Raw genomic sequence first — 14,832 nt, 5'->3', positions numbered from 1 at the left:
AAATGAATAGAGCATGCTGGGAATTGTAGTTTCACAATAGCTGGAGTGACGAATGTTGCTGACCCCTGATCTATAACATATCAAAAGTTTTATAAAAACTTAGTGACCCCTTAAAGATACCAACAAATATGAAGGTTACACATGCAGAATATTTGTGCACATGTGGCTTGAGTGTTACAACAAAACACCAGTTAGTACACCACACAACAAGACCATAATGGTAGATGAGATGACATCCAATTTGTCATGTAAACAATTATATTTATCCCTAATATTTAGCATTTGGGTAAATGTTTCAGAGAAATGTCATTAATATGTCATTTCATTATTATTCTCATCTTCAGCAGTTGTAATAGCGAAGCATCTTGTGTATTATCCTGGCTTGTTCTCTAATGAAATACTGAACATTCTGGAGACCATGCTTGATCCAGCCAATGCATGTGCAGCTGAAAACGTCTCTAGAATTCCTCCATGGTCACATTTCTATCAGTACCTACAGAAGAAAAAGCTCTGATCTCTGGCCAACCACAATGGTCCCACTTCTCTAGTATTTAAAGATTAGTCACTAGTCTAATTCCACTAAAACTATGGAACCAGATTTAAAGTTCATTGTTTCTTTCTGAAAAGAAGAGTTGCCGGCACCTCCGCAGAGTGTCCTCAGGTGATACAACCGTATGTCCGATTGTCCTTGGATCAGTATAGATCTCATAGTCATTACCACCCTGTTAAATAAATAATTGTTCGGTATTAGAAACCATTATATTGGCTTTAATAAATAAAAAGAGCGTCAACTGTAATGTTTTATGACCATATTGATCCTTCTCCTCCCCTCTCCTCCCCTCTCTATTGACTTCTATGGGCAGCGACGTTAAAAGGATTTTTCAGAGTACAGACTTCTGTGTACAGATAGATGACAATTAATTACTCTTACCAATAATTTGATTTCCCATAGCCTTCACAACGGCACTGATATATCTGTAAAGAATAAATCAAGGCAACTGGGCTTACTGTAGATTTCTTGAAAACGTTTCACTCGTTTTCAAGAAATCTACAGTACGTCCAGTTGCCTTGATTTATTCTTTACAGATATATACCATGACCTGGATAAATGAGAACCTTCACAGACAAAGGCACTGATAGGAGCTCGAGCCTGCCTCCCAGGGACAGAAAACAACAGTGGAAGCCAAAATAAAAAGACACCTCCTCCAACCTACACCTCCTCCAACCTACTCCAGTTAATAACAGAGAACCGAAGATAACTTATAACAAAATAATATCGTATAAATAAACTCTGAATAGGACCCACAACTACAGTATATATGTGAAAAGTCTATACAGTGGGATGCGAAAGTTTGGGCAACCTTGTTAATCGTCATGATTTTCCTGTATAAATCGTTGGTTGTTGCGATAAAAAATGTCAGTTAAATATATCATATAGGAGACACACACAGTGATATTTGAGAAGTGAAATGAAGTTTATTGGATTTACAGATAGTGTGCTATAATTGTTTAAACACAATTAGGCAGGTGCATAAATTTGGGCACTGTTGTCATTTTATTGATTCCAAAACATTTAGAACTAATTATTGGAACTCAAATTGGCTTGGTAAGCTCAGTGACCCCTGACCTACATACACAGGTGAATCCAATTATGAGAGAGTATTTAAGGGGGTCAATTGTAAATTTCCCTCCTCTTTTAATTTTCTCTGAAGAGTAGCAACATGGGGGTCTCAAAACAACCCTCAAATGACCTAAAGACAAAGATTGTTCACCCTCATGGTTTAGGGGAAGGATACAGAAAGCTGTCTCAGAGATTTCAGCTGTCTGTTTCCACAGTTAGGAACATATTGAGGAAATGGAAGACCATAGGCTCAGTTCAATTTAAGGCTCGAAGTGGCAGACCAAGAAAAATCTCAGATAGACAGAAGCGACGAATAGTGAGAACAGTCAGAGTCAACCCACAGACCAGCACCAAAGACCTACAACATCATCTTGCTGCAGATGGAGTCACTGTGCATCGTTCAACCATACGGCGCACTTTACACAAGGAGATGCTGTATGCGAGAGTGATGCAGAGGAAGCCTTTTCTCCGCCCACAGCACAAAAAGTGCCGCTTGAGGTGGGCTAAAGCACATTTGGACAAGCCAGCTTCATTTTGGAATAAGGTGCTGTGGACTGATGAAACTAAAATTGAGTTATTTGGCCATAACAAGGGGCGTTATGCATGGAGGAAAAAAGAACACAGCATTCCAAGAAAAACACCTGATACCTACAGTAAAATATGGTGGTGGTTCCATCATGCTGTGGGGCTGTGTGGCCAGTGCAGGGACTGGGAATCTTGTCAAAGTTGAGGGACGCATGGATTCCCCTCAGTATCAGCAGATTCTGGAGACCAATGTCCAGGAATCAGTGACAAAGCTGAAGCTGCTCCGGGGCTGGATCTTTCAACAAGATAACGACCCTAAACACTGCTCAAAATCCACTAAGGCATTTATGCAGAGGAACAAGTACAACGTTCTGGAATGGCCATCTCAGTCCCCAGACCTGAATATAATTGAAAATCTGTGGTGTGACTTAAAGAGAGCTGTCCATGCTCGGAAGCCATCAAAGCTGAATGAACTAAAGATGTTTTGTAAAGAGGAATGGTCCAAAATACCTTCAACCAGAATCCAGACTCTCATTGGAACCTACAGGAAGCGTTTAGAGGCTGTAATTTCTGCAAAAGGAGGATCTACTAAATATTGATTTCAATTCTTTTTTGTGGTGCCCAAATTTATGCACCTGCCTAATTTTGTTTAAACAATTATAGCACACTATCTGTAAATCCAATAAACTTAATTTCACTTCTCAAATATCACTGTGTGTGTCTCCTATATGATATATTTAACTGACATTTTTTATCGTAACAACCAAACAATTTATACAGGAAAATCATGACGATTAACAATGTTGCCCAAACTTTCGCATCCCACTGTATATACAAAGGAACATTTTTTTTTATTTTTTTTTTGGGGGGGACCCCAGTGCCGTTATGGATGCTACAGGAAATCAAATTAGCAGTAAGAGTAATTGTCATCTTTCCCTAACGCCTCCACACTGGCACTGATAGGAGATTTTCAGAAAAGAGATTGTTAGGGAGGGACTACAGCTGAAAGGACTTTTTGTCCATAAGCCAAATCCTGGTTAGCCATAACATCAAGTTTATAATGCCTAAAGAATTTCATGGGGTTGGACTATGTGGCAGCCCTACATATCTGATCCACAGAAGCAGATCCCCTTTCGGCCCAAGAGGTAGACAGAGCCCTAGTGGAATGGGCCTTCATCCCTAACATTTTTCTCTTTATAACACAGGACGATGGTATGTTTTATCCATCTGGCTATTGAAGCCTTAGAGGCTCCAAGACCTCTTTTTTTGTCTTGAAACTGGACAAGGAGATGATCAGACTTTCTAAAGGAATCTATAGCCTCAAGATACTGTAGAAGAGAACGCCTGACGTCTAGATGATGAAACATTCTTTCCTGATCTGGAGCTGGAGAAGCGCAAAAGGATGGTAAAACTATTTTGGCAATGAAACCTCAAGAAGACTTTCGGAAAGAAAGCAGGGGAGAGTCTAAGAATTACCCTATCATACAAAACAATGAGGTAAGGCTGCTTACAGGAAAGGGCCTGGATCTCCCCCACCTTCCTAGCAGTGGTTATAGCGATAAGAAAGGTGTTTTTTAGCGTTAACAATCTTAGGGATATCTCTGAAACGGGCTCAAAGGGCATAGACCTTAGAGCAGAGAGGACCAGTTTTAAATCCTAGGGAGGATTTTTAACAAAAAAGGAAGGATACAGCCTGCTTGCGCCTTTCAAGAATCTCCCAACTAGGGGGATTTCTGCCACCCTGATGTCCAAAAAAGCACTAAGGGCTGACACTTGAACTTTTAGTCCCCTTTCACACAAGCAAGTTTTCCGTGCGGGTGCAATGCGTGACATGAACACATTGCACCCGCACTGAATCCGGACCCATTCATTTCAATGTGTCTGTGTACATGAGCTTTGCATCAGTTCTGCGTTGCATTAAAAAAACACCGCATGTTCTATATTCTGCATTTTTCCCACAGCCCTGGCTCCATAGAAGTGAATGGGGCTTCAGTGAAAAACGCATTGCATCCGCAAGCAAGTTTTCACTGATGGTTGCTAGGAGATGTTGTTTGTAAACATTCTTTTTTTTATCACGCGTGTGAAAAACGCATCAAAATGCATTGCACCCGCACGTAAAAAACTGATCAATTGAACGCAATCGCAGACAAAACTGACAGAACTTGCTTGCAAAATGGTGCGAGTTTCACTGAACGCACCCGGAGCCAATCCGTCACGCTTGTGTGAAAGAGGCCTTAGGCTCCTTTCACAAGGGCGAGTATTCCGCGCGGTTGCAATGCGTGAGATGAACGCATTGCACCTGGACTGAATCCTGACCCATTAATTTAAAATGGGGCTGTGTACATGAGCAATGTTTTTCACGCATCATTTCTGCATTACGTGAAAATTGCAGCATGTTCTATATTCAGTGTTTTTCATGCAACGCATGCCCCATAGAAGTGAATGGGGCTGCGTGAAAAACGCATTGCATCCGGATGCACTGCGTTCCGTTGTGTTTGAAATGCAAGTAACTTAGCAACAGTGAAGGGATTTAAGACAGGAAGTTCAGTTCTCACTGTCTGTCAGGACCGACGAAGCCTTTCTTGGCAAAACGCGCGTCGAGGTGCAGCTCTGGTCACGGACCTGGGGATCCAGCATATCATGGGTAACTTATGTTTTGTTTCATGCATGGCTAGTTTGTTATTTTAGTGTTACTGCTTACACATAGCATACTTGCTTCGCCCCCACTTGTGATACAACTTGGTCATCTGCATTCATCTGACGGTCATTTATTGTCACCCAAGGTGGGCAAGTTTGCTATGTGTGACCATACTGACTCTATATGCATGCAGCACACATATGTCTATAGGTCACTTTGGGGCGAACTTACAGCTCTCCCATCTTTATGCGGCGTGATACCCAGTGTTTGTGACCCCTTTTCCCTGTTAGTCGGGTATATGTGAGGGTGGTTGCTCATGGTCCCGCTACACAGGGCATCCCACCCCCCTTTGCCTTGTGCCTTTGTGTCATATTTATTGTAATTGAATTGTGTCTCAATAAACTACATATATATTTTATATGTGTGTTCTCTTATTTTCTATGGGGTTACTGTTTTTTTTTCCCATTGGTTGGCTCAGTGTTAACAAGTTGTACCTGCACTCACTCATTCTATCCAATCAGTCCAGCCATGTTTAGGTGTGCAGGCACACACCCCCAACTTGTTAACTACCCCTCTGTACCCTTTTAAAACAGAAGGCTAATAGCAAATCATTCATAAGTTCGACTTTATAATTAATAAAGGAATGGCACAACATTGAGCCATAACAATAGATGTTCCAGAAATGTTATTACATGGTCAATACATGAAGTAATTAAATTACACGTCAGGAGTGTTGATCGGTCATGTTTAAAATAGTATTATGTAAAGAACGTATTTTGATGATGATAGTAATATAATAAAAAACTGAAGGGCTGGAGGGCAGCAGGTTGAGCATCCCTGGTTTAGGACATATTGGTATGTTCATATATTAATGTGTACAGTCGTGGCCAAAAGTTTTGAGAATTACATAAATATTGGAAATTGGAAAAGTTGCTGCTCAAGTTTTTATAATCGCAATTTGCATATACTCCAGAATGTTATGAAGAGTGATCAGATGAATTGCATAGTCCTTCTTTGCCATTAAAATTAACTTAATCCCCAAAAAACCTTTCCACTGCATTTCATTGCTGTCATTAAAGGACCTAACTGAGATCATTTCAGTAATCGTCTTGTTAACTCAGGTGAGAATGTTGATGAGCACAAGGCTGGAGATCATTATATCAGGCTGATTGGGTCAAAATGGCAGACTTGACCTGTTAAAAGGAGGGTGATGCTTGAAATCATTGTTCTTCCGTTGTTAACCATGGTGAACTGCAAAGAAATGCGTGCAGCCATCATCGCATTGCATAAAAATGGCTTCACAGGCAAGGATATTGTGGCTACTAAGATTGCACCTCAATTAACAATTTATAGGATCATCAAGAACTTCAAGGAAAGAGGTTCAATTCTTGTTAAGAAGGCTTCAGGGCGTCCAAAAAAGTCCAGCAAGTGCCAGGATTGTCTCCTAAAGAGGATTCAGCTGCGGGATCGGAGTGCCACCAGTGCAGAGCTTGCTCAGGAATGGCAGCAGGCAGGTGTGAGCACATCTGCACGCACAGTGAGGCAAAGACTTTTGGAAAATGGCCTGGTGTCAGGAAGGGCAGCAAAGAAGCCACTTCTCTCCAAAAAAAACATCAGGGACAGATTGATCTTCTGCAGAAAATATGGTGAATTGACTGCTGAGGATTGGGGCAAAGTCATATTCTCCGATGAAGCCTCTTTCGGATTGTTTGGGGCATCAGGAAAAAGGCTTGTCCGGAGAAGAAAAGGTGAGCGCTACCATCAGTCCTGTGTCATGCCAACAGTAAAGCATCCTGAGACATTCATGTGTGGGGTTGCTTCTCATCCAAGGGAGTGGGCTCACTCACAATTTTGCCCAAAAACACAGCCATGAATAAAGAATGGTACCAAAACACCCCCCAACAGCAACTTCTTCCAACAATCCAACAACAGTATGGTGAAGAACAATGCATTTTCCAGCATGACGGCGGCCCCTCTGGTTCTAGGGTTGCCATGGTTGTCCAAACATAATCCTGTCATTGATTGGCAAGTGAGACAGATCAAGGGCTGGAGTGATTTCTGTATGGACAACTGTCTCGTCACATCTCTTGCTAGGATATCCACTAAGATGTTGCCCCCGTTTCTCTCTGATTTCTCTGACGTGTTCGCTGAGGGTGTGGATCAGGAGTTGCCCCCTCATAGAGAATATGATTGCCCTGTCAATCTGATTCCCGGAGCTAAATTGCCAAAGTCTCGGTTGTATAACCTGTCTGAACCTGAAAGAGTTGCTATGCGAAAGTATACTACTGAGAGTTTGGCAAAGGGACACATCAGACCATCTAAGTCACCTATGGTGGCAGGGTTCTTTTTTGTAAAGAAAAAAGATGGGACATTGAGACCGTGTCTAGATTTCCGAGAGTTGAATCGCATCACTATCCATGATCCTTATGCCCTGATCCCAAATTGTTTCAACCAGATTGTTGGAGCTAAGGTGTTTTCTAAATTAAACCTAAGGGGGCAAATAATCTGGTCAGGATCAAGGAAGGGAATGAATGGAAGACTGTGTTTAATACCCCAGAGGGTCATTTTGAGAACTTGGTCATGCCTTTTGGTTTGACCAATGCCCCGGCAGTATTACAACATTTAATCAATGACATTTGTCATCATTTGGTCGGAAGGTTTGTTGTCGTATACCTGGATGACATATTGATTTATTCGCCCGACATGGAGAGTCATCAGGATCATTTGATACAAGTCTTGTTGATCCTCCGGGAGAATAGGTTATATGCCAAGATAGAAAAATGTGTGTTTGCTGTTCAAGAGATTCCTTTTCTGGGTTACCAGCTCTCCACTTCGGGCTTTCGCATGGATCCTGAAAAAGTCAGTGCGGTCTTGGAATGGGATCTGAATCAGAAAGCGCTTATGAGGTTTTTGGGGTTTACCAATTACTCCAGAAAATGTATCTTGAATTATTCCACTGTTGTCAAACCTCTGACTGATATGACTAAGAAAGGGGGTGGATTTCACTGTCTGGTCGGAAGAGGCGTTACATGCTTTTTCCACTATAAAGAAATGTTTTTCTTTTGCTCCCATTTTGGTGCAGCCTGATGTGTCTCAGCCATTTATTGTTGAGGTGGACGCATCAGAAGTGGGAGTTGGTGCAGTTCTGTCGCAGGGTCCTTCTCCTGGCAAATGGCGCCCTTGTGCTTTTTTTTTCAAAAAAACTCTCTTCTGCCAAGAGAAATTATGAAGTTGGCCTTTGAGGAATGGAGTCATTGGTTAGAAGGAGCGATTCATCATATTACTGTATTTACCAATCATAAAAATCTGGCCTACCTGGAGTCGGCTAAACGTTTGAACCCAAGACAGACAAGGTGGTCTTTGTTTTTTACCAGATTTAATATCATTGTCACTTTTTGCCCTGGGGTCAAGAATGTCAAGGCAGATGCCTTGTCGCGTAGCTTCCCAGGAGGGGATGGGGGGTGATACTGTGGATCCTGGTCTGATTTTGGCTGATGGGGGGGTTGTATCTGCCCTCTATCCTGAACTGGAGGCGGAGTTGTTAGAAGTTCAGGGAGAGGCACCTGATTCCGGTCCCCCAGGGAAGTTGTTTGTTCCTTCTGAGCTTCGTCACAAGGTGTTTAAGGAATATCATAATACTGTCCTTGCTGGACACCCTGGGAGCAGATCCACTGTTGATCTTATTTCTCTGAGATTCTGGTGGCCGGGTTTACGTAAGAGTGTTGAGGGCTATGTGGCAGCTTGTGAGACCTGTGCACATGCCAAGGTGACTCATACTTGGCCCTTGGGATCTCTTCTTCCTTTGTCCATCCCATCCCGTACCTGGATGCACTTTTCCATGGACTTCATCACCGATTTGCCCAGTTCTCTGATGATGGTGATTTTGGTGGTGGTCGACCGCTTCAGTAAGATGGCACAAATTATTAAATTTTCTGGTTTACCCAATGCCAAAACTCTGCCTCGGACATTTGTTGATAACATTGTGAAATTACATGGCATTCCCTATGATGTGGTGTCTAATAGAGGGACTCAATTTGTTTCCAGATTCTGGAAGGCTTTCTGTACTCGCCTGGGGATTCGTTTATCCTTCTCTTCGGCTTTTCACCCTCAGTCGAATGGACAAACTGAACGCACTAAAAGTTGTTGACTCTCGTGTACTTCGGGGTTCCCTTCAATACCTCTTTCATTGGAAGGGTTATGGTCCGGAGGAGAGAATGTGGGTCCCAGCAACAGATGTGAATGCCAGTCGGCTGCTGAGGGCCTTTCACAGAGCCCACCCTGATAAAGTTGGTCCTGGATGCCCAGAGGTCACCCGTAGAAGGGGGGGTACTGTCACCGCCGGCCCAGGGAGAGATCTTAGAAGTTCAGATAGACAGAAGACTCAGGAGTCGATCTGACAGATCTCTATTGTTTTCATTGTTGCTGACAGGTTTCCGCCCCTTCGCAGGTGATGCTTATTATCAGTCAGGTGGTACCTTTATACGTTCCGCCTTTCACTGGTTTCCCTGCGGCTAATAGTTCTTCTGAGGAGTGCTCTGCTTGTGTGGTGATTCTCCTGTTCCAGTTGCTTCTCAAGCTAAGTCCTTTCCCTTTTCTTGTTGTGTCTGTCCTGACTAGGCCTCAGGGAGACACTGGCTCCTTCAGGTTGGAAGGAGCCGGTTGCCTGTTTCCCTCTTCCCTAAGCTCAGGGTTTAGTGCAGTGTGTCAGTAGTCTTAGGTTCCCGTGCATGTGCATTTCTACCTTTGAGACTTGCACATGTGGTTAGCAGTTTAGGGAGAGAGTCAGGGTTTGCTAGGAGGTGACCTCTTTATACCCTAGGCTTGGGGTCTAGTTTGTAGTTGTTTTGTTGTTGTTCCCTTTGGTTGCCTTTTCTTCCCCGTACTACTCGTGACAGGGCCTGAGCCCAATTCACAGAGGATATTGTCGATGTTAAGAGTCCTAGCAAGCGCATGACGTCTCTTATCGATACTGTCTTTCTGGAACAGAAGATTCTTACCCAAGCTACCAGGTTTATCTGCTTCTCTTGTGGTAAAAAGGAAGATAGATGGTGGGTGTCCAGGAGTACACCTAGAAATTATTTCTGTTGACTTGGAATTAGTCTTAACTTCTCCTGGTTGACAGAAACCCTGGCTTCCTTAGGGTGGGTTTTCGCAATTCTGAGATAGTCCAGGAGACGAGAATAGGAATCTGCAGTGATTAGAAGGTGGTCCAGATAGGGGACCACCATTATTCCTTTTAGCTGAAAGTAGCCCACTACATGTGCCATAATCTTTGTGAACAGACATGGCGCAATGGAGAGGCCGAAAGGTAAAGCCCGATATTGGAAATTACAGAGCTCTCCCTTTATGTAGACAGCGAACCTGAGATATTTTTGACTCTCGCTGTGAATAGAAACATGATAATATGCATCTGCTAGATCGAATGTTAGCATATAATAATCCTGAAAGAGGAGATTTACTGCTGATTTTATTGATTCCATTTAGAATTTTTTGTAAATGACCAGGTGATTTAGATTCTTCAGATTGAAGATTGTTCTGAACTTTCCTAAGAAATAGGGGACAGTAGACCGCCTGACCCCGCTGGGCTATCGAAACTTCTGAAACGACCCGTTGACTCTAGGGCCTCTTGTTTGAGAGGATCTGAAAAAAACTTGTTTATAAGGAATCTTGCGGGTGGCAAGGAACAGAATTCTATTTTTTGACCAGATCTTATTTGTTTTAGGACCCAGGGGGAGGCTCCTATAGAATCCTAAGCTTGGCTGAACATTGAAAGCCTGCCCCCTGCTAGACTTCTGGCATCACTGGGACTTCTTGGAAGAGGAGTCTGGATTGAATAAGAAACCCCTACTCCAGCCTCTCGAAGATTGCCATTTACCTGAAGGCTCCTCCTTTTTTTTTTTTTTGTCAGTTTAAACCTGTTTTAGGAACGAAGATTCTTTCTTTGTTGGAAAAAACGAGATTCAGAAGGAAACCCCTTTTTTCTGTCTGAGGCTTTATCCAAAATATTGTCTAATGCGGATTCAAATAATCTATCCCCCTCAAAGGGAGCAGCATAAAGGCGACTCTTTGAGCCTGCATCCCCTGACCAGGATCCATATGGCCCTATGGGTGACGTTCGATAGAGCTGTAGACCTGGCTGAGAGTCTCACCAGATCTGCTTCAAAACCAGGGGAGAGGATATAATTTTCTCCCCGGGAGGGGGGGGGGGGGGGGGGGTACCAGCTGCTAAGTGACTTTCCATCTGTTTGATCAAGACAGAAAGGGACCTAGCAGGTGGCTGCGATAGCTGGTCTGAACATAGCCGATCCTGTCTCCCAAGATTGTTTAAGAAGACTCTAAAATTTTAGAGGATTTTTGGAAATTTTAGCTATCAGGGCATCAATCTAATCCTGGGGGTTCTTTCCCATGTTTCACAATTGGAATCTACAAACAGATATTTTCATTTGAAGGCTTTTGAAATAACAGGTCTTTTCTCTGGGTCTTTCCATTCACTAGATATATTATCTTGAATAGGAAATACCTGTCTTCTCTTTTCACCCAAACCCTGAAACATTTGGTCAGGGATAGATAAGGTTTCTTTTGTGTCTTTTAATTTCATAGTTGCCTGAATAGTTTTTAAAAGAAAATCTGTATCCTCCGGGGAACATAAAGGATGGCCGGTGCCGTCATCTGAGGAATCAGAGTCACTAGAGAAAAGTGGACATAACTTTTTTTACTAGAATGGGGGAGACCCTTTCTGCACATCACACATTTCTTTTTTGTTGGTTCACCATCAGAGGATTTTGCAGAATATGAATATGAGAATATATAGATTATATTAGAACTAGACCCACACCAGCACCCAGGTGGTGATCATTGGCCTTGCATGGATCAGCAGGTCTGCGTGGGGCGTCAGCATTAGTGGAGGACATCTTTGCAGGGATCAGAAGGTCTGGATCCTTGCCACAGCATTTCTTCCCAGGGAAAGCAGAGCCAAATTTGAACTCAGTGCCCTGCTCCTATTGGCTCTGCCCCCACGCCAGCTCTGAGCATACGCTGCACTTCCTCCTTGCCAAGCCCCATCTGGCCGGCTGACCTGCATGACGTCAGCCAAAGCCGGAAGTGCGCCGGGGAGGGGCAGTGTGGCGCATCACAGGAATCCTCCTGCCCACATAGGATTCCTCCTACACTACGCGCTAGGCGTCGATCCCCTCTACACAGAGGTAGAAACATAGAAACATAGAATGCGTTGGCAGATAAGATCCATTTGGCCCATCTAGTCTGCCCAATATACTGAATACTATGGATAGCCAATGGCCCTATCTTATATGAAGGATGGCCTTATGCCTATCCCATGCATGTTTAAACTCCTCCACTGTATTTGCAGCTACCACTTATGCAGGAAGGCTATTCCATGCATCCACTACTCTCTCAGTAAAGTAATACTTCCTGATATTACTTTTAAACCTTTGCCCCTCTAATTTAAAACTATGTCCTCTTGTAGCAGTTTTTCTTCTTTTAAATATTCTCTCCTCTTTTACCTTGATAGGTAGGTACAGCCCTGGATGCCCAACGCAGGACTTACTCCTAGGGACAGAGTGCCGGTATGGAGGCGTTAGGGAAATTATCAGTCAATTGTGAGGGAGTGATCAGTTCAAGAGGAGGTAAATTTGAGGGACAGGAGGAGAGGAGCCTGGTAAATGGAGATTAATAAAATATAACATTTTTTATCTTCTCTTATACAATAGATTTATGTAAACAATAGTTACTCTTTAAAGGGGTTTTACAAAGTATTCCTTATCCACAGGATAGGGGATAAATGTCTAATCAGGGGGCATCTGACCAATGAGGTATTGGCCAATCATGAGAACGAAGGACCCGCTTTTTCCTTGTGTGCTGCTCCTCCATTCAGCTCTATGGGGCTGAAGGAGATAGCTGTGCACCTTTAATTGGCTATCTTTAGCAGTTCCCATTGTATTAAATGAACAGTAAACACAAATATGTGTCTGCTGATCAATTCAAACAGGAGCACAGGCCCCTGTTCTCATGATAGTGGGGGCCCCAGTACTAAACCACTGCCGATCCAACACTCATCTTCTTTTCTGTGGATAGGGGATAAGTTGTCTTAATGGGACAACCCCTTTAAGGTAACGTGTGTGTTTATGACACTGCTATTTGTGAAGTTTGCCTTTTCCCAAACAAAATAAAAAGGAATTTAACGTCACCGGTGAAGTCTCGTTGCCAAAGAAGTGAATTCTTAGAAACCGTTCCTCCTCCAGAATGTCCAGACAATAACGTTTGTCCCAGCCTTCTGGAAAAATATCAAAGCTGATCATCCCACCTAGGAAAATAGGAGATTAATATATAAGTTCGGCCATGTTGAAGAGAGGGGGAAGTTTAGATGATAATTAACATTAGTGAGGTTTAGTTAGCGCATCATAAGCACAAAGCCTAACATCATGGTGAAATGCCTTGTGATGATAAGGGTACATTTACATGACCATCTGGCAGCATTTTATTTAGTTTTTTAACAGCCGTCACATGACATTTTCAGAACCATTGAAGTCTATGGGGCCTTTCCTTTGGCAGTTTTTCAACGTCCTGTTTTTGGCTGATGAGCAGACAGATCCCACAGCACCTGGCTGTTAAAAAACAAACACACTATGACAAAAAAATACTCACCTCACCTCAGGTATGCGTGGGCTCTTGTTCCACATTGGACTTTCAGTACCAAGAATTCAAATGATCACGCTGAGAGCTTCAGTTCCCATTGCCTCAAGTGCAGAGCAAGTGTTCCTATGTTTGCCTGTGGTGAGGTGAGTTTTTTATTTTATTTGTCGGCACTACCGGGGGTAGGGACATTATTAGTACTGGGGGCACTTTGGGGGGCATAATATCTACTGAGGGCACTTTTGGGTGGGCAAATCCTTCTGCACCGCTCACACAGCAACTTTCCACTGTTGTGTCAATGTACCCTAAGGGTACCTAGACAAAGTAAATTTTTCCTGGTGTTTTTTTATTGCATGTTTTTATTTTGCCACCTGCATTTTTTGCAGTATTTTTTCATGGCCATTTATTGAAAACAATGGCCCAGATTAAATAATGTGTATGCGCCTAAAAAGTGGCACAAATTGGAGCCAATTTTTCCATCAATAATATTTTTTATTGTCAAAGAGGCAAATGAAGTGAAAACAATTACAGTGTGGACGCAGCCACACAGAATACGAGACACATGTTACAAAACAATGTAGAGTGGTCGCAGCCACTAATTAGGTTAAACTGAATTTTTTTTTTTATTATAACAAGTCCTACGGCACCTGCCCGGATGCTGCCAACGTAGAACCGCGACATTAAGGAAATATGAAAAAGAAAATAAGACAAAGAAAGCGAACAAAGAAAAAAAAGAAGAGATTAAGGAAATAAGAAATTGGAGCCAATTTTGAGCAACTAGGGTTTCTACTCTGTTCTCCGACTTGGTTGAAAAGGCACGGAACTATTTGGGAAGGGACAGAGCTTTGTGGGAAAGGGGTGAGGCCTAAGATACGCTTCTTTGTGCCAAAATTGCTAGACAATTCCAGCTTAAAATTCGATCACAAACTAAGCCAACCAAAAGTGTATATCCAGATGTATCATCTAGCCTGAGCCCTGCAATTCATCTGGTGCAGGTCTAGACAGCCTGTCAAGTTTATGTCATCAACAGGATTAGTAAATCTGAGCCAATCTGTTTGACCACTAACGGTTTTTAATGGTACTTTTTCCTCCATGGAGAAGTTATCAAAATACCAGCCTCCTGCTCTTTTGAAAAAAAAAAAAAACACAGCAAAAATTTGTGTGCACAAAACGCAAAACAAAATGGTGCCAAAAAAAAAAAAAAAAAACACCAAAAGCCTATGAGTAAACCCATCTTTAGTCCCTATGCACATAACAGTATTTTTGGTCCATATTCGATCCGCATTTTTTGAAAATCTGATGCAGACTCATCCATTTTAATGGTGCCGCAAAAAATGTGGACAACACATCCATAGTTCTGTTCAACCCTCCAACAAAACAGCAGAACATGTGATATTTT

At 42.6% G+C, this 14,832-nt stretch overlaps 1 protein-coding gene across 1 annotated transcript in view; it reads right to left on the bottom strand.

Annotated features, from left to right (window-relative positions):
* Positions 1-240: 240 nt before the first annotated feature.
* The window catches only part of PMM1 (phosphomannomutase 1), a 54,641-nt gene continuing 40,049 nt past the window's right edge, over positions 241-14,832 (bottom strand). Inside the window, exons 7-8 of the mRNA XM_044302066.1 lie at positions 12,989-13,104; positions 241-722 (exon numbers count right to left, since the gene is read on the bottom strand). Of these exons, the coding sequence (XP_044158001.1) occupies positions 600-722; positions 12,989-13,104 (239 nt within the window). The 3' untranslated portion in view covers positions 241-599. The remainder of the gene's footprint in view (positions 723-12,988; positions 13,105-14,832) is intronic.

This window comes from Bufo gargarizans, chromosome 7, assembly GCF_014858855.1.
Source record: "Bufo gargarizans isolate SCDJY-AF-19 chromosome 7, ASM1485885v1, whole genome shotgun sequence".
NCBI classification, from domain to species: domain Eukaryota; kingdom Metazoa; phylum Chordata; class Amphibia; order Anura; family Bufonidae; genus Bufo; species Bufo gargarizans.
Note: the sequence above shows the minus strand (reverse complement) of the source record. Positions and strands in the feature narration are given on the sequence as shown.